The 18,049-nt window shown below is 28.3% G+C and overlaps 1 protein-coding gene across 1 annotated transcript; it reads left to right on the forward strand.

Moving 5' to 3' along the window:
* The first annotated feature begins 1,686 nt into the window (after positions 1-1,686).
* LOC132937039 (uncharacterized) lies at positions 1,687-17,833 on the forward strand. The gene is given in 11 exon segments (XM_061003868.1): positions 1,687-2,257; positions 8,435-8,630; positions 9,517-9,634; positions 10,678-10,766; positions 11,252-11,322; positions 11,392-11,494; positions 11,583-11,922; positions 12,906-13,028; positions 14,575-16,385; positions 16,387-16,463; positions 16,466-17,833. Coding segments are annotated over 11 exon segments (3,261 nt in total). The 5' UTR covers positions 1,687-2,121; the 3' UTR covers positions 16,663-17,833.
* The last annotated feature ends 216 nt before the right edge of the window (positions 17,834-18,049 follow it).

Raw genomic sequence — 18,049 nt, forward strand, 5'->3', positions numbered from 1 at the left:
TCTCCCTATAGATAATAAACTTATCATAAATCCGTTTTTTTTATTAGACTCAGAGCCATGGACTAGGTAGTATAGGTACATATTATATTTTATTTTTTAATTTTATTTTTAAGCCGGGTTTCGTCCCCGCGGCGAGTTCCTCCTCTACGGCTTATGGGTATATCTTCACGGGACACCTGTATGTGACTACGTTCGTCCAGAAAAAAGGAAGAAGCGTGAGTGCAGCGGTCGGAGGTAACGTCATGGTAGCCGACGGCGATCGGCGCGTGTATACAATCATAAAGCGAGAGGGGCTGTACGGCTGACTATACACCGTGGTTACTGTAACAATATTGGAACGGTGTTGTAAGTCGCCACAGTGTTGATGTACAACCATAGATGTTAAAGAATTCATCTACATGCACAACCCATAGACGTATAATATTATAATAGACTAGGAATTAAGTGAGATATGTAACGCAAACATATCTGATTAGATCCGCGATCTGATAGATCGAAGATCTGCAGTATTATCAAAAAGTAAAGTGAGGTTTATGAAGGAAATTAAAACTCGGCATAGGCATTTTAAATTATAATGCATTAAGTTGTCTGTCTGTCTCTCTCACACATATTATATTGGCTTCAATGTATTATACGTAAGACAGCTGTACACTTTTTTTTTATCCTGGCATGATGTTATTAGAGGCACAGTCTGCAGGGGGCCAGTGCCCACCCGGCCCCTCCCGTAAACACGCCTATGCGGTGGACCAACAATTTAACATTGAGTTCTATTTGATCTATTTGTATCTATTTGATCTATGCCACTCACAGCGAGTCTCACGGGCCGCCACTATTATATAGACTAGACCATTGTTTAAGATATCTTAAACCGTACTCTAAACTAATGGACAGCGCTTCCCACACCGCTCTGCCATTAGTTAATCCAGACGGCATAACTAAGAGGGAAAACATAACATATTATGAGCATATGAGAGAGAACAAACATGTCTTGTGTTTTAATAATTTAATATGTCTTAGCACACTGTAACGGTCCAAAACCTCTTTTCTCTCTCAACAAACCCGTCTGGTGATTTCTCTCTCCATGCGCTGTCCATCAGTTAATAGGTCTATAACCTCCGCCATATTATACCATGGGCGGAGCGTATTAAATCAATACTAAAAAATGTTGCCGACGGTCGCCGCCGAATTAGGTTATACGCATGCGCGACGCACCTTGTATATTTATCCACAGATGAAATCACCATGACGTTATGTCTGAAGTATAATATTATATTGAATAGTAGTATAATGTCTACTATAATAATATTATAATAAATTAACCATGAACCGAGATTAATTATAATAATAATTCGATGATAGTGACCTATGGATAATTGTGCGAGGTGTTGCATCGCATATGCGCACATCGATAACTTAATTCTGAGAATCGTCGCTAATCGCAAAAGTCGGCAACAAAATTATACGCCGCTACATCCGTAGTTTACGATCGAAGGCCCTTTCCAGTTTATGAAATAATATTATTATGGCGTCTAAGGCGCATGCGCAGTAACTAGTCGGGTATCGATTATGCAGCCTGCATACACCGACGGGCGACGGCGACAGCCGACGACCGACGGGTCAGTGTGCGCCAGTATAGTGTACGCTTTATCGACGCGGTTTGTCTTTGTCTATACGCGGGCACGCGAGTATCAGCGAGACGCAGCGTAAATTAATACGATAATAATTGTAACCTTACAAGTCGTTCGGATTGACAGTAGTAGTTTTACATTTATTACGTTCTCGTTCGCATTTTCGGTGAAACGGAAAGTTTCGGTTGCTTGATCGTCGATTGAGCGAAACCGTAGCTGCCGCCGCCGCCGCCGCCGCTCGACGAAACAATAATATTGTTAGTCGCCGCCACCGACGCCGCAGTGTATTACCAGCCGCAATTCGTCGGCCATTACTTCACAAGCGACCCCGGAGTGACGGAGACTTGTAGCGTACAGCAGCACTGATAGGTTGTGCTCAGTCAGTCACACGATATTCTTCATCTGCGAGACGTTGACCACTGCCACAGTTTGTGGCCGAGCACCAAATTTCAGGGAGTCTTGCACAGCGAACCAGTGCTGTGAAGGTCCACTGATGGCGTCTAGTAAGAGTGATGTTGCGCACGTCACTGGAGACGCGGTGGCTGTTCACCCGCAGCACGGAGAGAAATCAACATCGTCGTCAATGTCCATCAGCATCACAGAGCCCGTGGAAATTGTAGACATAACAAGTGAGTGTTTTTTTACCTCATACTCTGTCTATGTAAACATGATTTCACCATTACTCTAGCTAGCCAGTGGTATATTGTCAACATGATATTGTGCCAGACGCTGGCCCGTTCAGCTGTCTAGGTGGTTTCTCAGTATAAAACTCAGAGTCTACTGATGATACTACACAAGCATAGTTTTATGACTTGTTTATGTTGTACACTTGTGCTTAAACATTTGTCTCAATGTTCTATTTGTCATTGCTCATTACCTATGTCACTTTGTACAGTAGGTACTTAATATGCACTCATACTTTTTGACCCTCGTAGAGAAATTATTTTGTAAAAACTATCATTTTTACTCAGTTTCGTTAAACTTCTATATTAGGAATAATATAAATGTTACATTTACCTAGATAAGTTAACTACTACTCGTGTGTCTTAAAAAAATTATTCCATTTATTGTTTCTACTGAGAATAACCCTGGTGGAAGTCCCACCGTTCCTACATTTTGTGAAATTATGTAAATATGATCCATTACATCAAATTCCTTTTCAAGTACGTTTAAAGTAAGTTTAATATGGTTGTTTCACTTTTATAGTCAACCAACCGTTGTTCTATTTTGTTGATATTGCTTGCTGAGAATTATGGTTAAATACAAATAGAGACCATATGTCTTGGTAGAGTAGTTGTTTTCGTTTAAAGCTAAATATTGTAAATGATTGTTTGGTATTAGAATTGTGTAAAGTGAACGTGTTAAGACTATAAGTATAGTTGATAGCCTCAGTAACATACTAATTAATAAGTTATTTAAACATGTCTTTTCCAAACAGCATAATCTGTATACCGACATTAAACAAAATTTCTCATAACTTAATTTGCATTTAATCATTTACCTACCTTTAGTATGCATTTAAGACCTATTTTTTTAGAAAAATGTACTTACATTTAAATCATTTAATAATATTTTTATAAGTTTTAGCATACAAAAGACGGTAAGTGGATTTCGCTTTGCTGTACAGTAGGTTACAAGTGGGTCACTGTTATGGATGGAATTAAATTTGAATTCAATAATATATCATTGTATACGATAATATATGATTCAGAGCGGAGGCGGTTTGGCAGTCTAAGATATTTTCGAGGATATTTTATACTATATTTATATTGTTACAGTAGTGTCGCTCGATAATTCCAACCTCAATAATTCGAAAAACTCCATAAATCGAACTAAACGCTGAGCCCCACGAGAAAACCTCTATAGGTAGTTAGAAAAACCCATGTATTCTGGTCCAAATGTCTGTCGGACATTCTCTACAATTCAAATTTTTTTCCACGAACTTCTATAATTCAAATTTCCATAAACACGATTATAATTTGTAAGTTCATATGTATGTACATAATATAAAGATTATTTACAATCTATTTGACATGCTCGTAATGAAACTAATAACGATGGTGGTTAAATACTATCATAGCTTATAAATGTTATCGTACCTCACCTACCTAATCTAAACTTTAATTGTATTGTTATGTCAATTAATAATTGTAAAATATATTAATATGTATGTATAATAAATAAATGTCAATTAATTATTGTAAAATATGATAATAAATTAATGTCAAAACAAATGTACATACAATTTTTCACCTCTCTTTAATTCAAATTATTTTGATTTCCCTCGGTTATTCAAACACTTGGTAAATCAAAAACCTCTAGGTACCTATAAATCGAATTTTTAACTCGGTTCCCTGAATTTTGAATTATTGAGTGACTACTGTATTACTTATTAGTTATTACTAATACGGTAGCTGGTAAGTTGAATTAATATTATAAAATTATAAAAAAATTAATGAAATCGTTATTCTTGGTTATTTAATATAAAATAAAGGTAGACATTTGTATGAGGAATCTTGTGTTAAATTTTCAAATCTTAGATTAAAAAAGAAAATTTTTTATGAATTTCTAACTCAAAATAATTTGCACATATGTATTTTGTCAAACTATGTATTTTATGTATTTGCCTACCTGATAATATACTGCTGCAAATTTCACGGACACCACCGGTTGAGATGGCTATTCATTAAAATATAATTTTTTCATTTAGCTACACTTAAAAAGATATTGCTTCCACAGTGTGTTACACCCAGAAGGAGTTAAACAATTAAAATTTTTTTTCCGAGCAACGAAATAGTTAAGATTACTTTTGAACAACATACACCGAATATTAAAGAACGAATTGAACAAATTTGTGTCATATACAGTTGGTACATTTAATAGGCAACAATGTGCATTGGATCAGCTAGTTTTATTATAAAGATGATTCAGAATATTACTAAAGTTAAAGTTATTATAAATTATAATACTAACCTAGATATCGATGGCTAAGAGGCCAATGGTTGTAAGTCCAATTTTTCTCAAAATCGTTTTATTAGTCCATAGGGTTTATCTGGGTCGTCTTTTTGATTCGGTAAAACATTACAAGTCAATATCATTATTAAAACATGTTTTATTTATACTTGAATTTTTGTGTTTTTAGTGCAAGATAGGTTTTTTTAGTGCACACATATAATAAGTCCTAATTTAATGAGACATGCAATAAATATTTTAACATGATCTAAATATCAAGCGGACAAATATAACAAGTCCGGACTTGTTACTTTTGTCAAAAACAATACATTCAATTTTGGACGTGTAATGTTTTAGATAATACTGATAATATTGTTTATCTATTTATAAAAAATGAATATGTCCAGACATATTATTTTAAATAATAAACATTTTTAATTTTAAATTACATTAAATAATATGAGATCTTCAATTAGCATAAAATATCATTAAACACGGGTTTTGTTTGACTAAAAATTTGATGAAAAATGCTGCTTTATTATTTTTACATTCAATAAAATATTGCAATATTTTTTATACTTTTTACTTTTTCACTGCAATTATATAAACAAATTGAATTTTTATATCAAAAAAATTAGTCTTACATACATTTTAACTATTTATATAATAAATTAATTAGAGTTTATATTAAATTGACAACTGTTAATATGTCCATCAAAACCTTATATGTCCACGGTAAAAATATATTATAATTGCCATTCATAACAAGTCCCATTTAAATTTAAAAGAAACATTATAATTAGGTACGTTGAAAAAAAGTAATAATTTATGTAATCTACAGAATATTTTACAAATAAATCAGTTGCAACACCGAAAAACAAAAATCTACAACACAAATGTTTTGGTGTAGAATAATTTAAAATCTTAAAACTGCTCTCCTGTAAAATTTAATGTTTGTGACTTACAACTTTTGGCCTCTTAGCCATCGATATATTATAATGCAAAATTATTTTATTTTCTTCTCTAGGCCTATTGACTAATATCAATTTCATAATGAATTAAAGTAGATTTTAACAATGGGCAATTGATTTAAACTTGTATTTTTAAATTTATCATTTATAATTGTATATTGTTATTTATATATATTATGATTTAGAAACAATTTATAACATATTTTTATTAGGTAAAATTTCAAATATTTTTTGAACAATATTTCTTTGATTAAAAATTACAACCCAGTACATTGTTTTTAAAATAGAACTTTCTTAAAAAACTCTTGTTGTATGGACCTAATTCATAAGGCTTTGAAAAGTAACTTATAAATGAAATTGTTCAGTTTTTGAATATTTTCTTCGTAGTAAAAAAACATTCAATTATGTATAATTTGTGTAACTTATGTGGCTAGATGCTAGATTTCTGATTGTTCTTTGTTTTTTATTGATTGAAAATATACATCAGCAGCTTTGGCACTGTCATTTTAAATTACATTTTAGTAGGTTATTTACAATTCATTTATTGTATTTCAATTAAATGGTACCTCAAACATACCCTAAAGATAATTTTCCCTAAAAAATCATTTCACAAAAAAATAAATTCCAAATAATTTTTTTAACTGACAATTTACTAATACAACAAATAAATTATTATAAACACATCTTTATTACATATTATAATGTTAGAAAAGTATTATAAATTTAGTACATATTTAGACAATAAATTAAAAACAAATATTTATTCGAGTATTTTAGTATTTTAGTAATTTAAAATTTAAAATTTACATAAAACATATCAGGTACTTAAATAATTTTATAGTGTTAGAATGTATGCTATTGTTCACAACAAAACCTAAATGTGTACTTTTTCTACAACTTTTTCTTTGACATTGAGTATTTATTGCAACATCCAGTATTGAAAACTTTTCGTCAAATTTCATTACTCCAGACTTACTATTACATTCCTGAATTTTATAATATTCTCACTTTCCAGTAACCTTCAAGTTCTGGAAACAATAGCTTGCATTATTTTAAACTTAAATAATTAGATCATATAAATCTCAAAATTAAAATCTTAAAAAAAATATAGTTAAAAATAGTCAAAAAAAATAAAATAATAATCAATGTTTTATTTTACGTAGCAAACACAGGTTGCAGTAGATAAATAGTGTTGCACTGAAAGGGTCAAGTTTTTCAGAATATTAATGTTAGATTGGAGGTCCAATTATAGAACCAGTTGAAAGACTGCCACTGTTGTATATTTACAAATAATTATGCATTTATCTAGTATTCTTTTATCTCGTCTTTTACCATTTTATTTTGCACCAATAATAAGTACAAGTTATAAATATTATATTATTGTTAAAGGGTTTCTGATCTATATTTAAAAAAATAAATGATGTTATCAATAAAAGATATTGTGGCTAAAGTTTTATATTTTTTTTTAATCTTTGCAATTCTAGAATTCTGCAATGAAATAACCATTGTATAAAGTAATTACCAATTATATGTGTAATCAAATCTTGACTTACTATTTTAAAATTAGTTAAAAACTTAAAATGATTATGAACTTAAATATTTGACATCTAAGAAAATTATTGATTATTAGAGTAAGCTAAAATTAATCTATTACTGTGAATGATTTGGTAATGTATAAACTATCAACACATAATTTTTTTGAGATAAAACTTAAATTTAACATTATATATAATAAACAAGTTTTTACATTCAAAACATTTAAATAATGCAGTATCTAAAAATTAAAATAAATTGATCAACTTAAAATGTATTATTGAAAAAAAAACCCCAAAAAAATCATTATCTTACCTATACCTAGGTAATTTAAACCATTTCTTTTTACATAACACAACAATTTTATTTTATATAAGTAAATACTTACCAATGTATATTGTATTTAGTAAATCTATAAAAAAAAACTTTTTGCAGTTTATGATAATTTAACATTATGTTTTTGTGTAATCATGATTTATTGTCTCTTAACTGTTATACCTATGATTTATCTATTACTACAATACCAATTATTTAACTATTTACACGTATATATTGTAGTTTTATATTATAATATAGTGTTTGAAAATGTTATGAAATTTAAAATGTTTGTAATATTTCAAATGCGTGAAATATTTCAGTATTTTAATACATTTTGTTTTTGTTTCCTTTATAAGTTTTATATTCACATAACGTGTTAAATGAAATTCATAGTTTTATAGTATATTATACCTTATACCTTATTTATACCTAACCTTTTGTTCACTTATGTTTTTGGCCCTGCAATTACGTCAGCCGTCTGCGTGTTGACGTCATCTTTCAGTGTAATGTGATGGTTTTTTTGTTTCATACCTACTTGTTATTATTATTTAGTATTTGAATGATTGATATACAATAATTAAATGTACAAATATCTTATACCTGTAACGATCAATAATATATATACAAATTAAAACAAAATAATATTATGATGTAAGTTCTTTGTATTATTTTTATTTATTTATGAGTAAATGAATTATGAAAATTATATAAATAATAGCATTAATAACTATATAACTGTATATTATGAGAATAATGTATATATATATAATAACTATAATTTCAAATATACAATATTATACATAATATGTCAACCACAGCACTCATATTCCACTAATATCAATGATTATGCCTAGTACTCTTGGACTATATAATTAACAATAAATTAACCATCATTAATATTTGTATTAAAAAAATTTCCATGTTTCATGTTTTTGTTAAATATTACACCATATAATTTCACATGAAATGTCTCATACTTCAAACACTAATAATATATTAATTATATGTTTTATTAACTTGTTATTATTGTAGTTGATTCAGATGTCGAGGAAAATACTAAAAACACGCCAACAACTTCGGACAAATTTCCTAAGTATGTGGATTGTCATGAAACATTGGTGGAACTGTCATTTATGAAATGGATAGCTAGTTTTCGGTTGGAATGCCGTAAGATTTCATGCCATGTTAATACAGAACTTTTTTTTGGGTTATTAAATTTGTTTTGTCAGTAAGTACCTAAATTATTTTATTAAACTTAGGTACTTAAGAGGACGCTACCTATGTATTTATTGTCTCCGTCTTACACACGTACAAAATGGCAAATTTTAAATGTTCAAGCGAGATATTTTTTTAATTGGTAACATTTCACATGCCCTTATCTTGCTTAAAAATTATTTTTAAAAATTAAAATTAAAATTTCAAAAAAATCGCCAACGCTTAAGTACATTTAAGTTTTTACCTAAAAGTTTGATAGCAAGTCAGTTGACTCAAATATTAAAACTAACAGCACACTATTGAAACAAGTGAATGAGAATTCACCATGTTGTATGATAGTAGACAGAGACAACAAATACATTGGTAGCGTCCTCTTAATTAGAAATTATGTGTATAGCTGCATGTCCTATTCTAAGTAGAAAAAGTTCTTCAAAAGTTGAATGTAGTACTTAATATTTTACCAAATTATTAAATAGGTATAATAAATCATCTAAAATAATAACAACTTATTTTCGTCATTTTTAATTTTTTTGGCCTATTGAGGGTTTTATTAGTTTTTACTCAATTTTATGCAACATTCCCAGTTTGCTTTTTATTAAAATAATATTAAAAATATTGCAACACAAATAATTATTACCATAAGTGGCATTTAATTTATGGTTTGAACTTTTAAATCAATATATTTAGACAAATAATAAAATGAATTACTTAATTTTTAAATTAAGTTACACTTTAAAACATAATGTTTGTTTTTCATATACCTACTTATACCTATTTTTGGCTGAATTATTCGTATAAATGTATATTAATTCTTCCTTGTAGTAAATTTTTTATCTATACAAATAGGTTGGAGTAACTATACCTAGATTTATGTATATTAACGCTTTATTTGTTTACAGGAATATATCACAAGAAATGTTTGATTGCAGAAATAAAATTAATAAATCATCTCTTATGAAAACTTATATAAAACAATCTATGTTGTTTTTTCGAGGATACTATAAAACCATAAAAAAAGTAAATAAACATATTTTTTCATTAATAAAAATAAATTTATTATTTTTAAAATTTAAAATTATGTAAGTAGGACCATTTAATAATTATTTGAAAGTATGGTTTAGTTATGTTTAATTTGATATTGTTAAGACTTAATACAGTGTAATGCAAATACATTCAGTTTGTAGCCCAAAATTAAAAAACAACTTGATATTTTGTATAGGTAGCAAAAAAAATATATATTTTTAAATCTGTTTCATTCTAAAATTCTTATGTGAAGAAATTAGTATCAACCATTTCAAATTTACTTCAATTAAATGCTTTTCTGTTTCATACCCGTGTGTGTAGTCTCTGTCATACAGCATAACAAATGTGCAATCAGCAGAACCAATTGTATGTTATTACTTAAATATTAAAGTGAATTTATATATTTACAAACTTAAAAATAAGAATATAATACATGTTTTTCTATGATATTTAATTTTCAATCAAGTTATGAGTACTTATATTACAGTAGTATATAAATTCTCATAACTTACTTGAAAAAAAAAATATAATAAAAATACACAGATTATATTCTTATATTTAAGTAAGTTATGAGTCATTACCAACATATATTTATCATGTTTGGTCTATAAGACCTGAGCCCCGTAGTGGAAAGATTAGCTTATTAGTGAGAGTACCACTGAATCGTTGCCTAGGTGTACCGCATAAACGTTCTTTCCATACACCCATGTTTTAGTATTTTACCTGTTGACTTTTTGACTAATTGATATTATGTTACTGTACATGTTATGATGTTTATATATTAAATTACCAGTAAAATGACCTACCACCCCGACTTGATAAAAAAAAACCAACATAAACACAGATAATGTACTTAGCTTGAGTTTGATAATAGTTCATTCATCCCTCTAATAATAGAGCTAACAATACAAAATTGGTTTGGCCGAATGAAAATTAGCTATAGTGCTGCATGTTTATAAGACACTGACATCACAGCGGTTTTGGAAATTTCTAAAAACTTTTTTTATCTGTATTTATATATTATCATTTATTTTCAGGATAAAGGAGATACTTTGGATGTTATATATTATGACAGAATGAGTTCAATGTTGGCCAATTACATAGATTTGAAACTAATGTCAAATCAGTAAGTTCTAATGCTTAAGTAGGTATTTAATTTTAAGACCAAAAATGATAATTATTCACTAAATTGCACAAAATAAACATAAAACATCAAAATTGTTCATCAAGTATTGAAATAGTAAATATTTTTAATTTTTAATTTATGATACGAGTGTTATAATATGTTAATGATCTCCATTATAATTGTCTCTTATGGTTTATGTAGGTAATACTAATCAAGTATTTCTATTATATTTTTCAACTAGTTGGTAAATAATAATATATCAAATACCTAATAGATGTTTTTAAAAATGTAAGTATCAATCACCTTAAATATTTATTGTGATTGGTAAAAGTATAACTTATAACCATTGTGATAATGTTAAATTTATGTACAAAATCTTACAAAATTCCTTGTACTTACATAAAATGTAATAATTATATTCTTAAATTAAATTAATGTGATTTATATTTATTATATTATTAAAAATTGTTAATTATCTGTTGTAGACGTTTTAAAGAAAACCCAGGTCACATAAAAACTTCAAATAAAATAAATACAATGTTATTTCTTTTTTTAGGTAAGGTATAAAATAAAATATATTACCTATGTATAATTTAAATTTATTTATTTAATTTAATATTTTTAGATCAGAAAATTGATTACATGTTTGATGCGGTATTTAAATCATACTTTTTATTTAATAGTACTGCTATTACTGATGTAGATTCAATAATGCTTCCAGTTTCTAAGTTAGTATTTTATTATTTATCATCATTTTCAGTCAGTACTAATTTATAACAATTTTATTTAATGACTTAATAAATGTGGTATTTACAGAAAAATACTATGTGAACATCCAATGCCCAAAAAAATTAATTTTCTAACTTACATGAGATATATTGTATGTTTTAAATTGTGGGAAAAAATAATTCACTCATCTAGTATGATTGATTCTGTTAAGAAAAAAGAATTGGACGTTTTAACATTATTTCTAAGGCAGTTGAATGTTCCAAATGATTTTGTGAGTCAATATGAGAAATATAATTGGCCTAACTGGCCAAAGTGGTCTAAATTGACAATGTGTTCAAATGAAAAGCAATTTTCAATACAGAGAGATATAAAAAATGTTAGTTTTTTTTTATATGGTGCAAATTTATTACACAAGAAGTGTTACAAGGTAAATTTTTATTTAAATTATATACACTTATTAGAAAAATACTATACAATCGAGTCTCAATACCTCAAATCTCAAGGAGGATAAAAATTAAATACAACTTGCGTAATTTTTGAGTTATATACCTACCTTAAACACAATTTAAAATTCAAGAGGTAAAAAATTTGAGTTATTGATACTTGGCTGTATAAACTTATTTAATATGGTATATTCATTCAGTACAGCTATTTAATGTTTGTGTGTTACATTAAATAAATCATACTGTATATGCTTCATAATATTTCTATCTATGTACACTAAACACTAAATAAAAATTATTTTTACATCGTGAATGTGAATTTAGAGATATTCATTATAATATAATGAACATATTTTATAAAATAATTTTAAATTTTCTTATTATTCATTAGGTCATTACATTTTAAATTAATTCTTTTATATAGTATACCTAAATGTAAATAATTATTTCAACATACTGTTTTTTTTTAATATTTTTAATTGTACACACAGAAACATTGTTTTTGGTAAATGACTGGTCAGATTTGATTGTTAATTTAAATGGTACAAATCACAATTGCTGGCTAAGTTAAATTGGTACCTAACTAAAAATAAAGGTAGATTTAAAGTCTAATAATTTAACTGTCTATAATGTATAACTATGTATTTAAGTATTAGGATGCTGCAGAGCTTGGACATTATATAAAGTAAATTATGTAACCGATAATCTATAACAAACCTTTTTTATCAAATTATTTTCTAGTTTGTAGTTTTGTAAGAAATAATAATTCCAATAGTTAGTATTTAATAGGGCTGAACATGAACTACTACTAGTTTTCCGTACATAAATAACAAAATAAAAAGGCTATACCTAGTTTGATTTTTTTTAGGGTTAGGTCAATCATTTTTCCGTTCGTATGTACAAGTATCTACTTGCCAATAAAAATAGATAAAAACAAAAATAATTTAATAATACTTATTGCTTTTAGGATATATTGGATACTGTTCAAAGAAAAGATATTCCAATACTATTAAAACCAATTGTAGAACAATGTAAAATGTTACGACCAGATTTATTTGCGATTTCGAGAAAAGAACTTTTGAGAAATTGGGTAAGAAATTTTTTTTTATTATAACTTCTATAATGTTGCTTAAATCAGAGGTCTCCAACCTTTTTCTAAGGCGGGCCAACATTTTTAGAGGAATAGAGAGGTTATGAAGTTGAATAATAGATAATAATAGATATGATTTATTTAGAAAATTAAATCATTTTTTAAATTTTATAACGAGTTTTTCTATTATTAGATAGTGTTAGTATATAAATTAATTTTATTTAATTAATTCAATAAACTAAAAACAATAAAAACTACCTAAATGAAAATTATTATTTATTAAATATATTATTTTCAAAACATTTAGCTTTGCGGCCAGTGCAAAAACCTTGGCTGTAGGTTGGAGACCCCTGGGTATTTGTTTAGTATGTGACCTACCGAGTGAAAATCGAGTTTAGTATGTGACTTACCAAGACGATTATCTATATTATGTATGGGCAATGTACGGGTTAGGTTAGGTTAGGTTAAGTATATTAGGTACTATTTCGGACTTTTACCATCACTGATTGTTTATCCTAAGATTTACCAAATTTCGTTTGTAAATGTCCGAACTACAAAAATCATTTGGGGTTTGACCAAACAATTTTGTGTATCCTAGGTTTTACCAAAACCAATTGATAAATGTCTGCATTCCGGACATTTATCAACAGTAGTTCGCTAACCGGTTCATACTTTTACCTTAACATATATATCAATAGTATAATATACCTATTTCTTATGTGAGTAATAAACTAATATACATTTACATATTTTATTCTTGTATGTTGTGATAACACACAGGCATTGATATTTTATTATTGATATCTTAGGTATATACAAATTGAAAGTGTTTTTTAAAACAATTATATCTCTTTGTCTAGTAGTTGGATATTCTTGGAAACACCTGTACTTGATGTCCATCAAGGACAATTTTGTCTTAAAAAACCTTCAATAGTAATTATTCATACAGTTATACCATTTTTAGATTATAATAAAAATAACTGATAAATTCCGATTTACATGTAAAATCAACATTACTACTGGCTACACGCATTCTGGCAGATGTGATATTTCCGGACTACTTTTATATGCACAGTTCGGCATTCTTTCTTTAATGTTCTTTTGGTTGTATAATATCTGCTCTTTTTCCTTTTATTTCTATTTATTATTTTCAGTGTATTGAAAAAATTATAATATTGTTTCATATTTTTAAATTCAAAGAACTAAACAAATAAAAATTATCTTACTATAAATAATTTTTAAGTTTTTATTATATTTTATTACATAAAAAGTACAGGTTAAAATATCTAAGTTAAATATTTTATTTGGTATTATAAAAATAATAACTTTATTTATTTAACAAATGTAACAAAATTCAATATTTACTAGTAGTTGTCAATGTGTTAACAAAAAAAAATAAGTGACTTAATTTTACCCAATTAAATCAAATCAATTCATTTTAAGATAAGCTTTTTTGCAAATGTTGATAGGTAGTTGAAGATAGTAATAAATATTAATTCTTGACTTTTGTATAATCACAATTTTAATTTATTGATATTTTTTGCAGAATGAACATTTTGATGACTCTCTAAAACCACTTATACCAACTACACGTTCCTCTAATAGCTTGATGAAAAAAATCAAGTATAATTTAGTTCCTATCAATGTTGATTTGAGCAAGTTAAATCACTTTGGAGAAGGTTCAGAAAATAATTCTCTCCCAAATGCAGACAATTTCTCACATTCTGATAAATCTATAGAAAAAACTAATCTTATAAATTCATCAACTAATAAAATAATTGAAAGCAATAATGATAAAAGTAATGAAAATGAAAAATCTTCTGGTGATGCCTTAAAAACATTAATGGTCACTCTTGAATCATTCCCGGATAATGTAAAAAGACAATCAAGTGAAGATGAAATGGAAGTGAATCTGAAAAAATTAAAATCATCTGAAAAACATGTTTTATATAGGGATGATGGCAGATTTGATCCTACGCTATCTAATAATCCAAGTAGATTGAATTACATTTCTGAAATAACAAGTACTTCTTATCATCCTGAATGTTCAAATTCTAAAGGATCAAAAAGAAATCAATGTTCACCATTTGGTGATAATAGCAAAAATAAAAAAAATTGCACAACAAAGTCCATGCATGAAAAAAGTGTATTGAACTGCAACACAAATCAAATCATTGAGAATATTAGTCGTATCACTTTAAATAATGATTACTCTGTACTTGAAAATCCAAAGAACTCTTATAACATAAATGGAGTTTCTTGTCTAACAAATGAACATTTACTCAAAGAAAACAAATGGGTTACAAAAGCATCACACCCTAAATTATCGATAACAGCGGTCTCAAATTTGAAACACACACAGAGTAATTTAACTGTCAGTGGCAAAGACGAAAGCGTAGAAAACTCTACTGAAATAATTGATTCAAGTATCGATCAGGATGGTACTGCTTCTCCTTCTAGTGACATTCAGTGGCCTATAAAGTTGTCTCTATCTGATCCATATTCTCAGGATTATAAAATAAATTCAAATGTATTGTATAAATATACCGATGGATTAAATCAAAAATTGTCACCAAATGAAACTGGTTTCTCAAGAATAAACAAGAGTACTTTAATCCAGCCAAACCAACAGTTATCTAATTTTATTGCACCAGATCACCTTTCACCTACCATTCAATCTGGATCTGAATCCATTGATGAAAAAATACAAATTCAATCCCGAGCAGTTGACAGTTTTGAAAGTACTTCTAGAACAGAACCAACTGAGCATCAAGAAATGTGTAGAAATACTAAAATACCAAGTCAAAGTAAAGAATCAAGTACATCACTAAGCTTTGCTGAATTACTAGCAGCCTACAAATTATTCATTGGTGGTAAGTTGTTTTTGTGCATTCATCCAAAATGTACCAATAGCTATCATTTCCATATTATACCTTCCAAAGCAGAAATTCTACGTCATAATTTCACTGTACAATTTGATTACTTTCGTTATCATATTCAGTGTAAATATAAAGAGTTATTAATGTCGAACCCGAGAAAATCATGGTCTGATATACCTGTATTAGGACAGTTGACTGAACGGTGCATTTGTAAAGATTGTAGTGAATTTGATTCTACTGTTAACCTAAATCAAAAAACATTACTTGCATATTATATTGAAGGAAAAAATCCAAGTATTGAAGAAGATAATTGTGAAAATAAACAACCAACCAATAGAAAAGTATCGTTGAGTTGGAAAAAACATTTGGCACGGCGTTTTATTACAGAAAATTATCTTGAAAATCATTCTATATTTCAGATGATAGACCATATGGAAACACATATAAAACATTTTAAATATGCTACACAATTACTCCATAAAAAAAATATGTGATAATCGATTACGTTTACAAAATGCATCTGACAGTTATTCTGATGCTGATGATAGTAATAAATCATCAAATGTAAAAAAAAACTTGATTTAGTACATAAATATTATGTTAAACACTTACATAGTTTAACAAATAACTTCGCGCCTTATTCACAGTCATCAGATTTCAGTATACCATTCTTGGTTGCAACGGTCACTACATCTGTACTTGAGAATTCTTTGTTAGATGATAGTTTAAAGCAGTTAATGATGTTCATAACTTAATGATATTCATAAATCACCATACGTACAACAAGTACCGCAACTATTAACTATAAAACTGTTAAATATTCTAATATTTAAACAACTGACATTAAGGCTAATAAAATGTCCATAACTGACACTACAGTTAATACTATTTCTCCAGCTGATACTACTGCTAATAATATTTCACCTCTGGACTCTAATAAAAATAATATTTCTACAACTTCCTTTTTGAGTGGTACACCCTTCTATGACTGAAACAGAAGATCAAGAAACAGAAATTGTCCCACAATAGTCAAAGAAAAAAGAAAAAGAAACATGATTATTCAAACAAGCTTGCTGAATGCTCACGTTAAACGGTCTCCATCCAGTTTTGTGGGCATCAGTGACAACCTGATGTCTGGTCGTAATTTTGTCCTCTTGGGCATCGCACGGCCTTTGATAACCAACATAACCATTGGGCCGAGACGTCGCTGTTGTTGTTTTTCACTGGTCAGGCCGGACACATGTTTTTGTCCGCTTACCTTTGATGTGTGCCGCTTTGTGACCCGCCGCCTGAAACCACATGGATGTTGTACATTGTTACTCTCAAATTTTCAATAGTCGAGTTTGATGTTCCGATTCTAATTTACGTTTTGCGCATTGGTACGTCGTACATCTGGTTTTGTTGAAACCCAGGCCAGGTGGTTTGATAACCCCCCGACTTTCACATAGTTGTGTTGGATTGGCGGTCGCTCGCCGCCGTGTGAGCCCCAACTAAATACCTCCCCGTCAGAGGAGCTGTGCAGCAACCACCATTCAATGTCGTGAACCGTCAGTCTGTAGTACCGCCGCAATCTAGGTCAATTGTATTTTTAAATGTAATTGTTGTAACTGGGCATCGTACCACGGTGCTCGGCTGTTGATATATGTTAGTTATTTATTTAATTATTATTAATTGGGATTAAGTCATTCAATCTATATGTATATATATATAATTCATTGCTTTATGTTGTTGCAATACAATTTATTTGGTGTTATACACACCACCACTATAATTGTCATTTTAATTATTCCATCTAGTTAACCTTTCCTCCCCACGACACTTCGCAAGTCAGTGCTGCACATTGAAGGAGCTGTATTGGCGTAGAAAATGATAAAAAAAATAAGTGTAGTTGATGGTATTTATTAATTAAGTTTTATTTTTCAATCTAAGCTGAACATTCCTAGCTAAATGGTATTTTAAACAATAGTAAAAAACTTAAAATAATTATTTAAAAAATTGTTTTTTATAACATACTGTGATTTCTATTTACTTTTAATAAACTGTGATAATTTAAATTCGCTCATTTTCATTTTTTATTCATATTTATTCAATTAAATTTACACTATAATTATGTTTTATAACATAATATTCATTTAAATTTAT

The sequence above is a fragment of the Metopolophium dirhodum genome, chromosome 1 (genome assembly GCF_019925205.1).
Source record: "Metopolophium dirhodum isolate CAU chromosome 1, ASM1992520v1, whole genome shotgun sequence".
Taxonomy (NCBI): Eukaryota; Metazoa; Arthropoda; class Insecta; order Hemiptera; family Aphididae; genus Metopolophium; species Metopolophium dirhodum.